Here is a 21,512-nt window from a genome sequence, read left to right on the forward strand (position 1 = left end):
GTCATTTTATGGACTGTACTAGATAAAAGATAGCTAGATGCTGATCAGTTGCTATGGGCAACTTGTCCACTTATCTCCCCTTAAACCTTCAGCAAAAGGGAGAATAGTCTAAAGAGTAAGGAAAGACGGAGTACTCACCGGGGTGATTGGATATTGGTGGCTGGAAAGCAAGCTCGTTATGCACAGGCCCTAAAAGACAAGATTTAGATTTGATTTCTTATTTAAGGGACGGTAAACCCAAGACATCAGCAGAAACAGCTGTAGAAGTGTCCTTGTTTGTGAGCACAGAGCCGTTTTCATAGTTGTTTGCCAACCCAATAGTTACGCAGCTGAGCGATTCTGAGCGGTCTGTACATTCGTATAATGCTGGCTCCACTCTAAACGATGTGTGTACCCGGCAACGGCACAATACATTCACACTGCACAATGCTGTGGACGATGGCACAATGTATCGTTGCCCGCCTCGCATGCCGTCAATTCCTGTGGTCAACCCATTGGCCATGCAGCAGACTCAACAGGACTACTCAGGGAATGACCCGCAAAAAAGCACAACTGTCATTCCGATGCGTCGGAAAATAAGAATTTACTCACCGGTAATTCTGTTTCTCGTAGTCCGTAGTGGATGCTGGGAACTCCGTAAGGACCATGGGGAATAGCGGGCTCCGAAGGAGGCTGGGCACTCTAGAAAGATCTTAGACTACCTGGTGTGCACTGGCTCCTCCCACTATGACCCTCCTCCAAGCCTCAGTTAGGTACTGTGCCCGGACGAGCGTACACAATAAGGAAGGATTTTGAATCCCGGGTAAGACTCATACCAGCCACACCAATCACACCGAACAACTCGTGATATGAAACCCAGTTAACAGTATGAAACGATAGAGCCTCTCAACAGACGGCTCAACAATAACCCGATTTAGTTAACAATAACTATGTACAAGTATTGCAGATAGACCGCACTTGGGATGGGCGCCCAGCATCCACTACGGACTACGAGAAACAGAATTACCGGTGAGTAAATTCTTATTTTCTCTAACGTCCTAGTGGATGCTGGGAACTCCGTAAGGACCATGGGGATTATACCAAAGCTCCCAAACGGGCGGGAGAGTGCGGATGACTCTGCAGCACCGAATGAGAGAACTCCAGGTCCTCCTCAGCCAGGGTATCAAATTTATAGAATTTTGCAAACGTGTTTGCCCCTGACCAAGTAGCTGCTCGGCAAAGTTGTAAAGCCGAGACCCCTCGGGCAGCCGCCCAAGATGAGCCCACCTTCCTTGTGGAATGGGCATTGACAGATTTAGGCTGTGGCAGGCCTGCCACAGTATGTGCAAGCTGAATTGTACTACAAATCCAACGAGCAATAGTCTGCTTAGAAGCAGGAGCACCCAGCTTGTTGGGTGCATATAGGATAAACAGCGAGTCAGATTTTCTGACTCCAGCCGTCCTGGAAACATATATTTGCAGGGCCCTGACAACGTCTAGCAACTTGGAGTCCTCCAAATCCTTAGTAGCCGCAGGCACCACAATAGGCTGGTTCAGGTGAAACGCTGACACCACCTTAGGGAGAAACTGGGGACGAGTCCTCAATTCTGCCCTATCCATATGAAAAATCAGATAAGGGCTTTTACATGATAAAGCCGCCAATTCTGACACTCGCCTGGCTGATGCCAAGGCCAATAACATGACCACTTTCCACGTGAGATATTTCAGATCCACGGTTTTTAGTGGCTCAAACCAATGTGATTTCAAGAAATTCAACATCACGTTGAGATCCCACGGTGCCACAGGAGGCACAAATGGGGGCTGAATATGCAGCACTCCTTTCACAAATGTCTGAACTTCAGGTACTGAAGCTAGTTCCTTTTGAAAGAAAATCGACAGAGCCGAGATCTGTACTTTAATGGAGCCTAGTTTTAGGCCCATATTCACTCCTGCTTGCAGGAAATGTAGAAATCGACCCAGTTGAAATTCCTCTGTTGGGGCCTTTTTGGCCTCGCACCATGCAACATATTTCCGCCATATGCGGTGATAATGTTTTGCCGTAACATCTTTCCTGGCTTTAATAAGCGTAGGAATGACTTCCTCCGGAATGCCCTTTTCCTTCAGGATCCGGCGTTCAACCGCCATGCCGTCAAACGCAGCCGCGGTAAGTCTTGGAACAGGCAGGGGCCCTGCTGTAGCAGGTCCTGTCTGAGCGGCAGGGACCAAGGGTCCTCTGAGATCATCTCTTGAAGTTCCGGGTACCACGCTCTTCTTGGCCAATCCGGAACCACGAGAATTGTGTTTACTCCTCGCTTTCTTATTATTCTCAGTACCTTTGGTATGAGAGGTAGAGGAGGGAACACATATACTGACCGGTACACCCACGGTGTCACTAGGGCGTCCACCGCTATCGCCTGAGGGTCTCTTGACCTGGCGCAATACTTCTCTAGTTTTTTGTTTATGCGGGACGCCATCATGTCCACCTGTGGACGACCCCATTGATTTACAATCATTTTGAAGACTTCTGGATGAAGTCCCCACTCTCCCGGGTGGAGGTCGTGCCTGCTGAGAAAGTCTGCTTCCCAGTTGTCCACTCCCGGGATGAACACTGCTGACAGTGCTAGTACATGATTTTCCGCCCATCGGAGAATTTTTGTGGCTTCTGCCATCGCTGTCCTGCTTCTTGTGCCGCCTTGTCGATTCACATGGGCGACTGCCGTGATGTTGTCTGACTGGATCAGCACCGGCTGGTGTAGAAGCAGGGATTTTGCTTGACTTAGGGCATTGTAAATGGCCCTTAGTTCCAGAATATTTATGTGAAGGGCAGTCTCCTGACTTGACCATAGTCCCTGGAAATTTCTTCCCTTTGTGACTGCCCCCCAGCCCCGTAGGCTGGCATCCGTGGTCACCAGGACCCAGTCCTGTATGCCGAATCTGCGGCCCTCCAGAAGATGAGCACTGTTCAGCCACCACAGAAGAGACACCCTGGTTCGTGGAGACAGGGTTATTAAACGATGCATCTGAAGATGCGATCCGGACCACTTGTCCAACAGGTTCCACTGAAAGATTCTGGCATGGAACCTGCCGAATGGAATTGCTTCGTAAGAAGCTACCATCTTTCCCAGGACCCGCGTGCAGTGATGCACCGATACCTGTTTTGGTTTTAGGAGGTCTCTGACTAGAGAAGACAACTCCCTGGCTTTCTCCTCCGGGAGAAACACTTTTTTCTGGGCCGTGTCCAGAATCATTCCCAGGAACATTAGACGTGTCGTGGGGACCAGCTGTGACTTTGGGATATTCAGAATCCAACCGTGCTGGCTCAGCACTTCCTGAGATAGTGCTACTCCCACTAACAACTGTTCCTTGGATCGTGCCTTTATTAGGAGATCGTCCAAGTATGGGATAATTAAAACTCCCTTTTTTCGAAGGAGTATCATCATTTCCGCCATAACCTTGGTAAATACCCTCGGTGCCGTGGAGAGTCCAAACGGCAGCGTCTGGAATTGGTAATGGCAATCCTGTACCACAAATCTGAGGTACTCCTGGTGAGAATTGTAAATGGGGACATGCAGGTAAGCATCCTTGATGTCCAGGGATACCATGTAATCCCCCTCGTCCAGGCTTGCAATAACCGCCCTGAGCGATTCCATCTTGAACTTGAATTTTTTTATGTATGTGTTCAAGGACTTCAAATTTAGAATGGGTCTCACCGAACCGTCCGGTTTCGGTACCACAAATAGTGTGGAATAGTAACCCCGGCCTTGTTGAAGTAGGGGTACCTTGATTATCACCTGCTGGGAATACAGCTTGTGAATTGCCGCTAGCACTGCCTCCCTGTCTGAGGGAGCAATCGGCAAGGCGGATTTTAGGAAACGGCGGGGTGGAATCGCCTCGAATTCCAGCCTGTATCCCTGAGATACTATTTGAAGGATCCAGGGATCTACCTGTGAGCGAACCCACTGATCGCTGAAATTCCTGAGGCGGGCCCCCACCGTACCTGGCTCCGCTTGTGAAGCCCCACCGTCATGCGGCGGACTTGGAAGAGGAAGCGGGGGAGGACTTTTGTTCCTGGGAACCTGCTGTTTGCTGCAGCCTTTTTCCCCTGCCTCTGCCTCTAGACAGAAAAGACCCTCCTTTTCCCCGCTTATTTTTCTGGGATCGAAAGGACTGAACCTGATAAAATGGCGCCTTCTTAGGCTGTGAGGGGACATGGGGTAAAAATGCTGACTTCCCAGACGTTGCTGTGGAAACTAGGTCGGAGAGACCATCCCCAAATAATTCCTCCCCTTTATAAGGCAAAACTTCCATGTGCCTTTTGGAATCTGCATCTCCAGTCCACTGGCGAGTCCATAAGCATCTCCTAGCAGAGATAGATAGTGCACTTACTTTAGATGCCAGCCGGCAGATTTCCCTCTGTGCATCTCTCATGTATAAGACTGAGTCTTTGATATGGTCAATTGTTAACAGGATCGTGTCTCTGTCTAGTGTGTCAATATTTTCTGACAGGTTATCTGACCATGCAGCGGCAGCACTGCACATCCAAGCTGACGCAATTGCTGGTCTGAGTATAATGCCTGAGTGTGTATATACAGACTTCAGGATCGCCTCCTGCCTTCTATCAGCAGGTTCCTTAAGGGCGGCCGTATCCTGGGACGGTAGTGCCACCTTTTTTGACAAACGTGTGAGCGCTTTATCCACCCTCGGGGGTGTTTCCCAACGTAACCTATCCTCTGGCGGGAAAGGGAACGCCATTAGTAATTTCTTAGGAATCACCAATTTCTTATCAGGGGAAGCCCACGCTTCTTCACACACTTCATTTAATTCATCTGACGGGGGAAAAACTACAGGTAGTTTTTTCTCCCCAAACATAATACCCTTTTTTGTGGTACCTGGATGTAAATCAGAAATATTTAACACCTCTTTCATTGCCTCAATCATGCAGCGAATGGCCTTAACGGGCATTAAATTTGACTCATCGTCGTCGACACTGGCGTCAGTATCCGTGTCGACATCTACTTGTGCCACCTGAGATAACGGGCGTTTTAGAGCCCCTGATGACTTTTGAGACCCTTGGACCGGCACGAGCTGAAGACTCGGCTGTCCCACAGGCGGCATGTCGTCAAATTTTTTATGTAAGGAGTCTATACGTGCACTCATTTCTTGCCATAATACCATCCACTCCGGTGTCTGCCCCGCAGGGGGTGACATCTCTGCTAAAGGCATCTGCTCCCCCTCCACATCATTATCCTCCTCAAACATGTCGACACAGCCGTACCGACACACTCCACACACACAGGGAATGCTCAAATAGAGGACAGGACCCACAAAAGCCCTTTGGGGGGACAGAGTAAGAGTATGCCAGCACACACCAGAGCGCTATATATATACAGGGACTAACTGAGTTATGTCCCTAATAGCTGCTTATACTGTATACAGTGCCAATTTAGTGCCCCCCCTCTCTTTTTCCCTCTTACTGTATTGTAGAAATGCAGGGAAGAGCCAGGGAGCTTCCTTCCAGCCGAGCTGTGAGGGAAAAATGGCGCCAGTGTGCTGAGGAGATAGGCTCCGCCCCTTTTTCGCGGCCTATTCTCCCGCTTATTTTGGGATTCTGGCAGGGGTATTTACCTCATATATAGCCCCAGGGGCTATATATTGAGGTATTTTAGCCAGCCAAGGTGTTTTTATTGCTGCCTCAGAGCGCCCCCCCCCAGCGCTCTGCACCCTCAGTGACCGGAGTGTGAAGTGTGTATGAGGAGCAATGGCGCACAGCTGCAGTGCTGTGCGCTACCTTGGTGAAGACAGGATGTCTTCATGCCGCCGATTTTCCGGACCATCTTCCTGCTTCTGGCTCTGTAAGGGGGACGGCGGCGCGGCTCCGGGACCGAACATCAAGGCTGGGCCTGCGGTCGATCCCTCTGGAGCTAATGGTGTCCAGTAGCCTAAGAAGCCCAATCCGGCTGCAAGCAGGCGAGTTCGCTTCTTCTCCCCTTAGTCCCTCGCTGCAGTGAGCCTGTTGCCAGCAGGTCTCACTGAAAAAAAAAAATTCTAAGACTATAACTTTCTAAGAGCTCAGGAGAGCCCCTAGTGTGCATCCAACCTCGGCCGGGCACGAAATCTAACTGAGGCTTGGAGGAGGGTCATAGTGGGAGGAGCCAGTGCACACCAGGTAGTCTAAGATCTTTCTAGAGTGCCCAGCCTCCTTCGGAGCCCGCTATTCCCCATGGTCCTTACGGAGTTCCCAGCATCCACTAGGACGTTAGAGAAATATATAGTTCCGATTAATCGCCCAGTGTGTGCTCGGCTAAGGTCGCACACCAGCACATCTTGCGACGATGGTTGCAGAGAGGAAGCATTTGCAAAGTGATTGACATTCAGGAATTGTTTGGTGGGGAGGTAACGGGGAGTGGCAGCAGAAAATGTAGACGTGACGAGAGCCATTTTGTGGGCGTGTTTGTAGTATGCAGTGCCATACTACCTGCATCCACGCTGCGGATCATAAGGCTACTCTTTGTATGCAATCACTGGGATGTGCAAAGTTGACGGAAAACGTCTCCTTATAAATTCCGGTGGCTGGGACGCCTGTATATATTTTCTCAGAGTCGCTGCACAGTAATTTGCAGCTGCAAATGCATTAGCATCCATTTATAAATTAGGCCCATAGCATACAACGCTCCTATAGTCAAATCAATAGCATCAGAAAACCCACCTATACCCCTTTCACACTGCCGCAAAAACCTGGGTGACTAAAGAGTTAATCCGGTTCACGGCTCTGTGTGAAAAGGCCCCCCCCCGAAACATAATCTGGATCCAACCCGGGTAGCGAGCAGGGTTGGTATTGAGAAGGACCCAGGATACAGGTCTGCGTGAATGGGTAACCTGTGTCATACCATAAGAGTCCTGTTAATAGCCTATGGAAAACCGGCTCACCGGCGCTTGGTGATGATGTCATCACCAAGTCCCAGGACAAAGGTTTTTTTTTTATGCCTGCATGGTGAAATCGTTTTAAGATGCGGTGACATGGCTTGAATCCCATGTTCGGTGTACCCAAGCTGGAGCCGGGGTTTTGATATGAAAGGGGTATAAGATTTATACTATCAAATACAACAAGATTAACCTATATTTGCAGCGTCCTGCAAAAGGGTGTGGTTCATCAAATCGACAGTGTCTAGGTCGACAATGTTTAGGTCGACCACTATAGGTCGACAGTCACTAGGTCGACATGGATGGAAGGTCGACAGGGTTTCTAGGTCGACATGTGCTAGGTCGACAGGTCTTTTTTGGTGTCGTTTTCTTCGTAGAGTGACCGGGATCCCAAATTAGTGCACCGTGTCCCCTCGCATGGCTCGCTTCGCTCGCCATGCTACGGGCATGGTGCCTTCGCTCTGCTACCGCTTCGCTCGGCACACTTTACCGTTCCAATCGTAGTCCACGTGGTTCGTTAAGTATGAAAAAATTCAAAAAAAGAAAAGAAAAATGTGAAAAACTCATGTCGACCTTTAGACCTGTCGACCTAGCACATGTCGACCTAGAAACCCTGTCGACCTTCCATCCATGTCGACCTATAGTGGTCGACCTAAACATTGTCGACCTAGACACTGTCGATCTTCAGACCGGATCCCCCTGCAAAAGACTAGAGTAACTATTATTACACGAGGAGATACTGGTATAGAGTTCATTCCCTAACCAATCACTGTATCGCAACTGCAGGTTGTCAAGGTCCCGTCATATCTGCTATCATCGGTAGATATTGAAGGGTAACAGATAATCACTTACAGATCATCATCAATCCAACTTATACAACATGTTTGGGAATGGTGTGAAGAATCCCGTAAGAAAGAAAGTGGATGGTTCTGATAAAATGTCTAAAAAAAAAACAATATTGGAAAATAAACTTACAGTAATGTCCAGGATGGGGCATGGGTGGGTGATGCTGAAGATGTCCATTCTGGTGGTGAGACATATTGGGTGTGTAAGCTGCTGTTCTACTTCCAGTCCAGGTTGTGGTACTGTCTACAACATTACACAGAAGATGGTTACTACACCGGCCCTTTGTCTAGATGCTGTGTCAGCAATATGTCTCAGGTGGGAACCCCAACACAAAGCAGTAATGGAAGTGGCCAACAAAATGCATAAAATAAAAAGTCTAACTCAATGTATCATGGAGTGTTGAGACCTTCCAGCCTCGTACGTCATATAATGGGGATGAGGAGGGAAAAGAAGCCGGATGTGTGAATGGCACGGAAGGCGAATGATGGGCAAGCATTTACTTATTTGTGGAGATGCCCCCTGTTGTGGAGGCAGCCATTTTGTCGGTGAGTCTAAACACAGCCTGTAAATGCAGGAGGAAGTGTTAACCTCACGTGGGTCAGATGGGCAAAAGCTCGCTTGATCCTGATGGTCAGTATGAATACAGACCATGAAAGTAGGGCCTCACGATCCTTCTGACTTGTTGGTTCATAAGCGGGAGCTGTCTGAAAAGTAACTGTGGTGAGGTCCTAGTGCAGGGATGGGGAACCTTCGGTCCTCCAGCTGTTGTTGAGCGACCCATACCCAGAATGCCTTGCTACAGTTTTGCTATTTGGCCATGTTAAAACTGTTGCAGGGCATGCTGGGATGTGAAGTTCAACAATACCTGGAGGACTGAAGGTTCCCCATCCCTGTCCTAGTGAGTGGATTGGCTGCATTCTGTCGTATATCAGCACAACGCAAAAAAATTGCTGCCTCCACTTTAAAGTTAAGACGATCGCATCTGCACGCATAACCTGTACAGACTGTACTGTTACTGTAAGGACCACTTATGTCCCATTACAGCAGACGTTAGACATTCCAGTTAGACAGCTTGTAGCCACTTACTGTGATGATATGTGGCTGGTTGAGCGTTGAAGCCATTTTGCTGCGCCCCTTGGGGAGGCACTGAGGCAATCTGCAGCAGTCCATCAGAGTGCGTCGTTGCCAATAAACTGGCGGGCTGACCTAGGAGAAAACAACACACTCAGTCTTCTACGATCAATACTGCCAATAGCTTCCTCCCTCAGCAAGAAGATCACTCAGCTAGTCCCAAGTATGCAATATAAATCTACAGTCACACGTCTGGTTCTTTCCCTTCCAACGTTAACGAGCTTGGGCTGGCTTTAATTGGATTTTTAAAAAGGAATAGACTGGTATACAAGGTTTCAATACACACACGGGTTACTGGAACACTAATATGCTACTGTTACCACCCTCAATTTAATATGCTTTAAAACTTTGCTGCTGTCACCCAATCTCCAGGGGTAAATAAATCCACCAATACCTGGTAGATAGACAATTAAGAGCGTGACCAGTATTCACTGCCCCTCAGTTCACTATGTATCAGTGATACGGAGATTTTGGAATTTCACACAGAACAGATCACCTCAAATTCTCAAGATTACTTTGTGCCTCAGTGAGGTCTCTGGTAATCTGGCAATGTGCTTCTATAAGCCAGAGAATCAGCAGGCTATAATTATCATGATTTTACGGTTCAACCAACACCATCGTTTTTTTTTCATTGAACAAGATCATCCTGGTTCAGTAGGCAATAACTATGAAAGACTTTAGGACTTTAATATGTGCCACCTGTGTGCGGAGTAGAGCTCATTGTACTCAGCGCTGCCACCCACTGGCAGTGAGAAACATTGAGTTTACAACCACCACAGCAGCAGAATCCCATAAACCCTCAGCTCCATTTAGCCACCACGAAGATCTCAAATACTTCCACCAGATGACTGGCAGCCTTAACTATTTACCTGACGGAGACGCGGGGAAGCAGCAGGTGGAAGCAGCTTTGGGGATGTTCAGAAGGGCTGTGATTCCAATATATAAAAAGAAAGTGAACACAGCAAACTACAATTCAATCTGTGATTGCCTAACACTACCACCAGTAAACACCACACAACATAAATATTGCCCTACAGAGGCGGTGTCACCAGCGGCTGTCACTTACTTGTTGAAGGGATGGGCATGCTGGAAAAGGAGGAGGCATTGGGGGTGCTGGGCTCACTGGACACCATGAGTGAAGAATTGCTGTAACTCTCGCTGGATGACCTGTTACTCGGTGGATGCTGGATGGTCTGGATCGAATGCCCATCGGAAGACGGCATGCTCTGTTGTCCTTCAACATAGTCATGACCGTACTCATCCTTTACTAGTAAGCTAGATGGCGCTGTAATACAAACATTACCCGGCACATATTAAACAGTCAGTCTTGTACATGTAAACTGATAACATAGATCAAGGAATGACCATTTACATTCATATATCTCAAGCAGTAAAAAGGGATTAGAACGAGTCCAACTCATCCTCAGCACTGGAGAAGTTCAAATATTTACAGGTCCCCCACAGCAGCTCCTGCTTGAGGAGGGGGGGGGGGGGGGGGGGGGTTATGGAGGCGCCATCACTAAGGATGAAGGGCTTAGTTCAACTCAGAAAGAAAGAAAAAAAACTTTTGCCCATTTCAGGCAGATTTGATTTGTCTAATCAGGAGAAAGAAGAAAACTAAGCAGGGTTGGAAAAAATAAATAAAAAAAAACCCATTATTAATGTTACTAGGTGTTTTTATTTATTTTACATATTTCCATAAAACCAATATGTTACAGCTTAAAATTCCTATTACATCTGAATATACAGTATGTAGATAAACTAAACATTAATAAATACAAAGAATATTCAGATAGATGAAATTATAATTAAGAACAAGTTAATGTTAAGCATTAGTCCTACTTAGTACTTATTATAATTACATAAATCTGAACAGTAATACAGAATTGAAACCGCAAAAGCACTTTTCAGAGAAACACACACACACACACACACACACACAGAGAAATAAAGCATCAGCACTGGGCATGCCACTGGCATTAAACCTTCTGAATAAAAACACTAGTTTTTTAGTATAGTAGCCTTTTTTAAAAGGCGCCACAATGATGTGGCAGTAGTCACAGCATAACAAAAAAACCAAAGTGTTTGTCTAACGTTGAGAAAAGCTGAAACCATCACAACACTGACTCAAAGTGCCAGAGTTTGACTAAGATGGGCGGTGTTCATTCAGATGATCCGATGCTGCGTCATCGGAGGCAGCAGCGGATCAGAGAAGCCGGCAGAAGGCGTCTATTTATTAAAGACGCAATTAGCATATTTTGGAACAGTGGATGCAGCTGCTGTATGAACTGCATCCATCTATGAATAAGGCACATAGAAAGAAAGAAAATAAGATTTTACTCACCGGTAAATCTATTTCTCGTAGTCCGTAGTGGATGCTGGGAACTCCGTAAGGACCATGGGTAATAGCGGCTCCGCAGGAGACTGGGCACAACTAAAGAAAGCTTTAGGACTACCTGGTGTGCACTGGCTCCTCCCACTATGACCCTCCTCCAGACCTCAGTTAGGATACTGTGCCCGGAAGAGCTGACACGATAAGGAAGGATTTTGAATCCCGGGTAAGACTCATACCAGCCACACCAATCACACCGTATAACTCGTGATACTATACCCAGTTAACAGTATGAACTATAACTGAGCCTCACAACAGATGGCTCATAACAATAACCCTTTAGTTAGGCAATAACTATATACAAGTATTGCAGACAATCCGCACTTGGGATGGGCGCCCAGCATCCACTACGGACTACGAGAAATAGAATTACTGGTGAGTAAAATCTTATTTTCTCTGACGTCCTAGTGGATGCTGGGAACTCCGTAAGGACCATGGGGATTATACCAAAGCTCCCAAACGGGCGGGAGAGTGCGGATGACTCTGCAGCACCGAATGAGAGAACTCAAGGTCCTCCTCAGCCAGGGTATCAAATTTGTAGAATTTTGCAAACGTGTTTGACCCTGACCAAGTAGCAGCTCGGCAAAGTTGTAAGCCGAGACCCCTCGGGCAGCCGCCCAAGAAGAGCCCCCTTCCTTGTGGAATGAGCTTCTACAGATTTAGGATGCGGCAGTCCAGCCGCAGAATGCGCAAGCTGAAATGTGCTACAAATCCAGCGAGCAATAGTCTGCTTAGAAGCAGGAGCACCCAGCTTGTTGGGTGCATACAGGATAAATAGCGAGTCAGTTTTCCTGACTCCAGCCTTCCTGGAAACATAAATTTTCAAGCCCGGACTACATCCAGTACTTGGAATCCTCCAAGTCCCTAGTAGTCGCAGGCACCACAATAGGTTGGTTCAAGTGAAAAGCTGATACCACCTTAGGGAGAAACTGGGGACGAGTCCTCAATTCTGCCCTATCCATATGGAAAATCAGATAAGGGCTTTTACACGACAAAGGCGCCAATTCTGACACACGCCTGGCCGATGCCAAGGCCAATAACATGACCACTTTTCACGCGAGATATTTTAAATCCACGGTTTTAAGTGGCTCAAACCAATGTGATTTTAGGAAACTCAACACCACGTTGAGATCCCAAGGTGCCACTGGAGGAACAAAAGGGGCTGAATATACAGCACTCCCTTTACAAATGTCTGAACTTCAGGCAGTGAAGCCAGTTCTTTCTGGAAGAAAATCGACAGAGCCGAAATCTGGACCTTAATGGAACCCAATTTTAGGTCCATAGTCACTCCCGACTGTAGGAAGTGTCGAAATCGACCCAGCTGAAATTCCTGTTGGGGCCTTCCTGGCCTCACACCACGCAACATATTTTCGCCAAATGCGGTGATAATGGTTAGCGGTTACTTCTTTCCTAGCTTTTATCAGCGTAGGAATGACTTCCTCCAGAATGCCCTTTTCTTCTAGGATCCGGTGTTCAACCGCCATGCCGTCAAACGCAGCCGCGGTAAATCTTGGAACAGACAGGGCCCCTGCTGTAGCAGATCCTGTCTGAGCAGCAGAGGCCATGGGTCCTCTGATATCATTTCTTGAAGTTCTGGGTACCAAGCTCTTCTTGGCCAATCCGGAACCACGAGTATCGTTCTTACTCCTCGTCTTCTTATTATTCTCAGTACCTTTGGTATGAGAAGCAGAGGAGGGAACACATAAACCGACTGGTACACCCACGGTGTCACTAGAGCGTCCACAGCTATCGCCTGAGGGTCTCTTGACCTGGCGCAATATCTTTGTAACCTTTTGTTGAGGCGAGACGCCATCATGTCCACCTGTGGCCTTTCCCAACGGTTTACCAGCATTTGGAAGACTTCTGGATGAAGTCCCCACTCTCCCGGGTGGAGGTCGTGCCTGCTGAGGAAGTCTGCTTCCCAGTTGTCCACTCCCGGAATGAACACTGCTGACAGTGCTAACACGTGATTCCATCGGAGAATCTTTGTGGCTTCTGCCATCGCCATCCTGCTTCTTGTGCCGCCCTGTCGATTTACATGGGCGACTGCCGTGATGTTGTCTGATTGAATCAGTACCGGCTGGTTTTGAAGCAGGGGTCTTGCTTGACTTAGGGCATTGTAAATGGCCCTTAGTTCCAGAATATTTATGTGTAGGGAAATCTCCTGATCTGGAAGTTTCTTCCCTGTGTGACTGCCCCCCAGCCTCGAAGGCTGGCATCCGTGGTCACCAGGACCCAGTCCTGTATGCCGAATCTGCGGCCCTCTTGAAGATGAGCCCTCTGCAGCCACCACAGCAGAGATACCCTGGTCCTTGGAAACAGGGTTATCAGCAGATGCATCTGAAGATGCGATCCGGACCACTTGTCCAACAGGTCCCACTGAAAAGTTCTTGTATGGAACCTGCTGAATGGAATTGCTTCGTAGGAAGCTACCATTTTTCCCAGGACTCGCGTGCAGTGATGCACCGACACCTGTTTTGGTTTCAGGAGGCCTCTGACTAGAGATGACAGCTCCTTGGCTTTTTCCTCCGGGAGAAACACTTTTTTTTTTTCTGGTCTGTGTCCAGAACCATACCCAGGAACAGTAGACTCGTCGTAGGAACCAGCTGCGACTTTGGAATATTCCGAATCCAGCCGTGCTGTTGTAGCACTTCCCGAGATAGTGCTATTCCGACCAACAACTGCTCTCTGGACCTCGCCTTTATAAGGAGATTGTCCAAGTACGGGATAATTATTTCGGCCATTACCTTGGTAAATACCCTCGGTGCCGGAGACAGACCAACGGCAACGTCTGGAATTGGTAATGACAATCCTGTACCACAATTTTGAGGTACTCCTGGTGAGGAGGGTAAGTAGGGACATGCAGGTAAGCATACTTGATGTCCAGTGATACCCTGAAATTCTCCAGGCTTGCAATAATCGCCCTGAGCGATTCCATTTTGAACTTGAACCTTCGTATATAAGTGTTCAAGGATTTCAATTTTAGAATGGGTCTCACCGAACCGTCTGGTTTCGGTACCACAAACATTTTGGAATAGTAACCCCGGCCTTGTTGAAGGAGGGGTACCTTGATTTCACCTTCTGGAAGTACAGCTTGTGAATTGCCGCCAGTACTACTTCCCTTTCTCCGAGGGCAGCAGGCAAGGCTGATGTGAGGTAACGGCGAGGGGGAGTCGCCTCGAACTCCAGCTTGTATCCCTGTGATACTACTTGCAGAACCTAGGGATTCACCTGTGGGCAAGCCCACTGGTCCCCAAAGTTCCCGAGACGCGCCCCCACCGCACCTGTCTTGTGGAGCCCCAGCGTCATGCGGTGGACTCAGAGGAAGCGGGGGAAGATTTTTGATCCTGGGAACTGGCTGTCTGGTGCAGCTTTTTCCTTCTTCCCTTGTCTCTGTGCAGAAAGGAAGCGCCTTTGGCCCGCTTGCTTTTCTGAATCCGAAAGGACTGTACCTGATAATACAGTGCTTTCTTAGGCTGTGAGGAAACCTGAGGTAAAAAAATTTCTTCCCAGCTGTTGCTGTGGATACGAGGTCACAGAGACCATCCCCAAACAATTCCTCACCCTTATAAGGCAGAATCTCCATGTGCCTTTTAAAGTCAGCATCACCTGTTCACTGCCGGGTCTCTAATACCCTCCTGGCAGAATGGACATTGCATTAATTCTGGATGCCAGCCGGCAAATATCCCTCTGTGCATCCCTCATATATAAGACGACGTCTTTAGTATGCTCTATGTTAGCACAAGATTATCCCTGTCTAGGGTATTAATATCATCAGACAAGGTATCAGACCCTGCTGCAGCAGCACTATTCATGCTGAGGCAATTGTAGGTCTCAGTATAATACCTGAGTGTGTATATACAGACTTCAGGATAGCCTCCTGCTTTTTATTAGCAGGCTCCTTCAAAGTGGCCGTATCCTAAGACGGCAGTGCCAACTTTTTTGAAAAGCGTGTGAGCGCCTTATCCACCCTAGGGGATATCTCCCAACGTGACCTATCCTCTGGCGGGAAAGAGTACGCCAGCAGTAACTTTTTAGAAATTACCAGTTTCTTATCGGGGGAAACCCACGCTTCTTCACACACTTCATTCACTCATCGGATGGGGGAACAAAACACTGGCTGCTTTTTCTCCACAAACATAAAACCCTTTTTTAGTGTACTTGGGTTAATGTCAGAAATGTGTAACACATTTTTTATTGCCGAGATCATGCTACGGATGTTCCTAGTGGATTGTGTATATGTCTCAACCTCGTCGGCACTGGAGTCAGACTTCGTGTCGACATCTGTGTCTGTCATCTGAGGTAGCGGGCGTTTTTGAGCCCCTGATGACTTTTGAGACGCCTGGGCAGGCGCGGGCTGGGAAGCCGGCTGTCCCACAGCTGTTACGTCATCCAGCCTTTTATGTAAGGAGTTGACACTGTCGGTTAATACCTTCCACCTATCCATCCACTCTGGTGTCGGCCCCACAGGGGACGACATCCCATTTATCGGCCTCTGCTCCGCCTCCACATAACTTTTCTCCTCAAACATGTCGACACAGCCGTACCGACACACCGCACACACACACAGGGAATGCTCCGACTGAGGACAGGACCCCACAAAAGTCCTTTGGGGAGACAGAGAGAGAGAGTATGCCAGCACACACCAGAGCGCTATATAATGCAGGGATTAACACTATAACTGAGTGATTTTTCCCCCCATAGCTGCTTGTATACACATATTGCGCATAAATTTAGTGCCCCCCCCTCTCTTTTTAACCCTTTGAGCCTGAAAACTACAGGGGAGAGCCTGGGGAGCTGTCTTCCAGCTGCACTGTGAAGAAAAAATGGCGCCAGTGTGCTGAGGGAGATAGCCCCGCCCCTTTTTCGGCGGACTTTTCTCCCGCTTTTTTCATGGATTCTGGCAGGGGTAATTTATCACATATATAGCCCTGGGACTATATATTGTGATGATTTGCCAGCCAAGGTGTTTATATTGCCCTCAGGGCGCCCCCCCCCAGCGCCCTGCACCCATCAGTGACCGGAGTGTGAGGTGTGCATGAGGAGCAATGGCGCACAGCTGCAGTGCTGTGCGCTACCTTGTTGAAGACAGAAGTCTTCTGCCGCCGATTTTCAGGAACTCTCCTTGCTTCTGGCTCTGTAAGGGGGACGGCGGCGCGGCTCCGGGAACGAACACCAAGGTCGGGTCCTGCGGTCGATCCCTCTGGAGCTAATGGTGTCCAGTAGCCTAAGAAGCCCAAGCTAGCTGCAAGCAGGTAGGTTCGCTTCTTCTCCCCTTAGTCCCTCGCTGCAGTGAGTCTGTTACCAGCAGATCTCACTGTAAAATAAAAAACCTAACATATACCTTCTTTCTAGGAGCTCAGGAGAGCCCCTAGTGTGCATCCAGCTCGGCCGGGCACAAGATTCTAACTGAGGTCTGGAGGAGGGTCATAGTGGGAGGAGCCAGTGCACACCAGGTAGTCCTAAAGCTTTCTTTAGTTGTGCCCAGTCTCCTGCGGAGCCGCTATTCCCCATGGTCCTTACGGAGTTCCCAGCATCCACTAGGACGTCAGAGAAAACACAAGTAGTCACTAGACACTATAGATTCATCTAGCCAACTTGCACCCAAGAGTTAATTTTTTTTAAATGTTTCCCCCCCAAGGAGATTCTGGATTACCCTTACAATGCACAATGGACTAGGGGGCTAATTCAGGTTGGATGGTAAATCGCAATCCAACCGGAATTTTTGCAGTGGGCCCGCGGGTGCATGCGCACACACTTTCTGCGGGGGACCGCAGAAAATGCTCTCACCTCTGCCTGTCAATCAGGCAGAGGCGGTCGCAAGGCGGAAACGCTTCGCTTCCAGGTAGGAGACGGAGCGTTGCGGGGGCAGGGCAACACGAACAGGAGCGTATCGGGGGAGTGGTTGTGGCGGCTGCGTGAGGTCACACTCAGCCGCCACAACAGGTAAAATGGCACCGAGACTCCTTTGGCCGCAGCCAAGCTGCTCCGGCAGGAGTAATATTTAGTTCCTGCCGACAAGCAGAAATTGCGAAACGATTGCAATTTCTGCTCATCAAAGGGGGAGAGGGGGTGGGGGTTGTTTGAAAGGCGCCAAACAGTATGCTGGGCGGCCTTGTCCAGCGATGGGCGGCCGCCAGCAAGCGACCAAATGGATAGCAAATTCTGCCGATTAGCATACTTTGCTATCCTTACTGAATTAGCCCCTAGCTCACCTCTGTTTATAGGAGGAGCACAGACATTGCCTTCTGCCAATATCACCTTGTTAAAGTTAGCTGGTACAACAAAGGCGTACTTGGAACTGCATTGTGTCACCCTGCTCCTTGCACAGCTCAGGACTATTCAACAATTCGGGTATGGAGGACTGGAATATCAAAGTGTAATAAAACACAATCGCTGCTTGTGCCCATTTTGCCATCTGCAGAAAGAGTGACAGGCGCTGACACTGCCAAATATTAGCTATTTAGATAGAAGGGTATACACTCCCAGATAATAATACAATGTTTATTGGGATGGGTACGGGATCCCGGCGGTTGGAATCCAGACGGTCAAAATACAGACGTCAGAATCCTGACCGTCAGAATGCCGACAGGGGGACAAGCGGAACGAAGCCCCTTGCGGGCTCGGCAGCTCACTTCGCTCGCCACAGGATCTATTCCCGCTCCACGGGTGCCGTGGACACCCAGGAGTGGGAATAGCTGTGGCGGCGCTGCCTGCATTCTAGCGGCCGGGATTCTGACCACCGGGATTCCAACTACATCCCTGTTTAATACATCAGGTGAGCAAACATCTATTTGGATTAAGATAACCATTTAATCAGAACTTAACGTAACATCGGCCCAACAAGAACGTAACCTGTCACGGGGACAGCGGGACTTACCTGTGCTTTGCAGAGTCAGCCCCGACAAGTCTGAAACAGAAAAGGATATAATGGTCAGCTGTGTGATATAATCCGTGTAAAGGCACCAGAGATCATGTGATACAACGAGCGCATATAATCACAGTACAGAGAAGAGTTATGTGCTGGAACTGCTGCGCTGTTACAGTCACATGATGACGTCACTGGATGCGCTATTCTGTGATATAAGTGACTATGGACACCGCACTATATTATTTAATAACAGTATTAAAACAACACTGGGTAATAACAGACAGACATAAGAGGTAGGATGGCCCTGCTCGCAATGCTCCTGACCACAAGAGGCATGTCAGATCTGAAACCACCCAGGTTAATCGGCTGATGCCTTAGAAAATAAAGCGTACATTGACCATCCTCAGCTCCTCACAGGCGGCGATGCTGGTGCTTGGTTAGTCATGAGTTCATACATGGGCGAGTGTGGTATTTAAAGGGTGGCTAAAAAATTACTTAAGTTACAGAGCCATTGGATTTACTTTTTGCTTTTGCATTTTGGCACAGATTACTCGCCAGTCTGCTTGCCGTCTGTCCCTTGGCAAGTCACCAAATCTTATCTGCATACTTAAGTACTCTCCCTCAGAATCATATACAATTTTTAAAACATAAAAATAAGCTACACACACACACACACGCACATGCATGCAAACGGGAAACTACTAACAAGAATAACCAGTATTTATTTTTCTCCTAAATACCCCCATGGCAACCATTACAATGGTCAGCTGCAGGATGAACACACTCACCGCCAGGTGAATAGATGCCATGCATCTGTTCACAGTGTGGGGAGAGTGCTGTGCACGCTCCCTGCAGTGATGGAAAGGGGCCGGGCCACAATGCCATGCCCCTCCGAGAGGCCATACCACTTGTGATGCACCAGCATGTACCCTCATGATTAGTGCCCTGCTCTAAACAGACCCTAGGTGAACACCACAGCCCACCATCTGCTGTGAAACTACACATCCTAGCATGCCCTGTTAGGGCAGGCTATAGCTCTAGAAGTGCATGCTGGGATGTATAGTTCCACAGCAGCTGGAGTGACGCATGTTGAACTGCTCTAAACTGAGGTCTCATTGGCCACAAAGGATCTAAACACGGTAAGGGCTATTTACTCCATCCAGATCTTTCTCAGCATGCAGGAGATGAGAGTGTCGTCCAGTCTTTCAGTTCACAGAACTCGTGTGGAGAGAAGAATCTGGGCACTTTAGTGTTCTGTCCTGTAGCCATAATGACCACTAGTGGAAGACCAAATCTTTCTATAAGTAGGTGAAAGACTTCCTGATGAAGAGAGGTTTTCTAAGCTGCTGATTCTCTGGATGCTTTGACTGACGAATTTAAAACGCCAATAGGAACAAATGCTATATCAGGCTGGTTTTGCAGTTATTGCCCATCTAAATCCTGTGAAATCACATTGTTCAGCAAATATACCCCCATGTGCCTAGAACAACTTGCACTCAATTCAGGTAATCTGCTACTGTGTTCTCCCATCTCTAGATATGGAAGGCTGGATGTGACTGTAGGTCTCTTACTGCCCAGTATAACAGTTTTGCTACTTCCACCATCACAGCTTTGCTCATGGTAGCTCCCTGGAAATTCATGAAGACCACCCCTGCCCTTTTCTGTGACAACGCTCCGAGGTGTTCTCTCCGTCGCTGCGGATGACGCCACTGTACTGCTTCCCATACTCCTCTCGTCTATATTACATTTTATGTAACATATCAGTCTATGGCTATGTACCATGGCCTGTCTTTGTCAGGATGAGTCCCTCAGACTGAAGCACTGGATCCAGCAGTCGGTATTAGCTCTGGATCTAAGAGTCACGTTCCCGTTCTCATTCACTTTGGGGTTTTCTACCAGGTAAGGGATTGCTTGATGGTTCTTTGGGATTTTATGCTTGTGATGCTACAGTGTTAGTAACTAGCAGAAGTCCACACACGTGCCATCTTGTCCAAGGCACTATCCCTATGGTGGAGGAAAACCTTCCCAAATACTGAAGGACCTTCCTTACTTGCTGACGGATATGTACTTGATAAGCCAACAAGAAACTTTTTGAGAACTCTCCCATCTCCTATCTATGAGCCCCTAAGAGGACCCCACCATGGGTTTGGCTGCAATAAATGGATACCTGCTTTCTGGCATTAGACGGACTCTTTTCCACTTGTGCTTATTCCCAATGGATTCAACCATTTGACATCCAATGCTCCGTCAAGTCTCTTTATAATGAGTGAGCGCCTCAAAAAAAGGTTGAGCTGACATGGATTTTGTCTCATTCATCCTCAAAGACTTATACATAGTTGTATCGCCTTGGTGCTTCTTCAGTGTCACCAGATCCATTACTAGAGTCTTCTATTTGCTCCTGAGAATCTCATTCTGAGTATCCCTACTTCTCCGGGTTCCAGCTCTTATTGCCTCGCATAGTAAAGAGGATATCCAAACTTTACGCTGTTCCTTAGTCTGAGAACAGCATTTAGCACAAAAGTCCGTAATAGCTGAAATAGAGGACTGGACAATCATCTAGAGGTGCTTCCACATCAGTTCTTTTTCCAGAGCGCGTCAGGCTCAAACAGATGATAATCAACAGAACCTCTAAAGTCTGGGCCAATATGTGGATCTGCAGTGGTTGTGAAACTACAAGTCTAAGCATACCGCGCAAACCACCATCTACCTGGCCAACATGCTGGGGCTTATAATTTCACGCCACCTAGAGAGCCTCAGGTTGTGCAGGCCTTCTCCCCAGGCTTCAAGCTGGGACGTCAGCTCTCCACCAATACATCTCCTGTCTGGCGAGCAGTGACACTTTTCAAACAAGCATTGCAGTAAACACAGATTAGAATTGAATATCGTTTCATTGCGCACCATTGGCGGAACAGTACATGTCATAACATAAACAAAGCAAAGATTAAACCCCATGCACAGCTCTTACCTATTCCAGGGGACACAACGCGTTCGTAGTGATAAGGATTCACGCAGACACTGTCGCACTTCAGATCGAAGGCGTACTGACAGTATTTTACATGTTTCAGCTCATTCTTATGAAGATCCGGCCACCTCCAGAGGCGAGCATAAATGACATGGGGGAAGCCCTTTCTGCCAGCCACCTGGGAGGAGATATGTATTGCTTGTAACATATCGATAACCAACTCATCACAGAAGACATGGAGAGAGAAGATACACAGGCAGCAGAGTAACATGAATGTGCTCCTATTGCTAAAACACTATACTCGTCTGACATTACACACAGCATCAGGAAGTCTTAGCGGGATGATCAGAAAAGGTGATTTTTGTTACTTACCGTAAAATCTCTTTCTCTGATTCCATCTGGGGGACGCT

General features: G+C 48.0%; 1 protein-coding gene across 4 annotated transcripts in view; it reads right to left on the bottom strand.

Moving 5' to 3' along the window:
- SMAD4 (SMAD family member 4) overlaps window positions 1-21,512 on the bottom strand; it is a 96,008-nt gene that overhangs the window by 57,722 nt on the left and 16,774 nt on the right. For 3 of the 4 annotated variants that reach the window (XM_063960105.1, XM_063960122.1, XM_063960113.1), the window contains 7 exons: window positions 21,106-21,280; window positions 18,150-18,179; window positions 9,944-10,162; window positions 9,747-9,803; window positions 8,833-8,952; window positions 7,876-7,989; window positions 139-189 (listed from right to left, as the gene is read on the bottom strand). In XM_063960105.1, coding sequence (XP_063816175.1) covers window positions 139-189; window positions 7,876-7,989; window positions 8,833-8,952; window positions 9,747-9,803; window positions 9,944-10,162; window positions 18,150-18,179; window positions 21,106-21,280 — 766 coding nt within the window. The remainder of the gene's footprint in view (window positions 1-138; window positions 190-7,875; window positions 7,990-8,832; window positions 8,953-9,746; window positions 9,804-9,943; window positions 10,163-18,149; window positions 18,180-21,105; window positions 21,281-21,512) is intronic. The other variant, XM_063960132.1, reaches the window with a different exon arrangement.

Source organism: Pseudophryne corroboree, chromosome 1 (genome assembly GCF_028390025.1).
Source record: "Pseudophryne corroboree isolate aPseCor3 chromosome 1, aPseCor3.hap2, whole genome shotgun sequence".
NCBI classification, from domain to species: Eukaryota; Metazoa; Chordata; class Amphibia; order Anura; family Myobatrachidae; genus Pseudophryne; species Pseudophryne corroboree.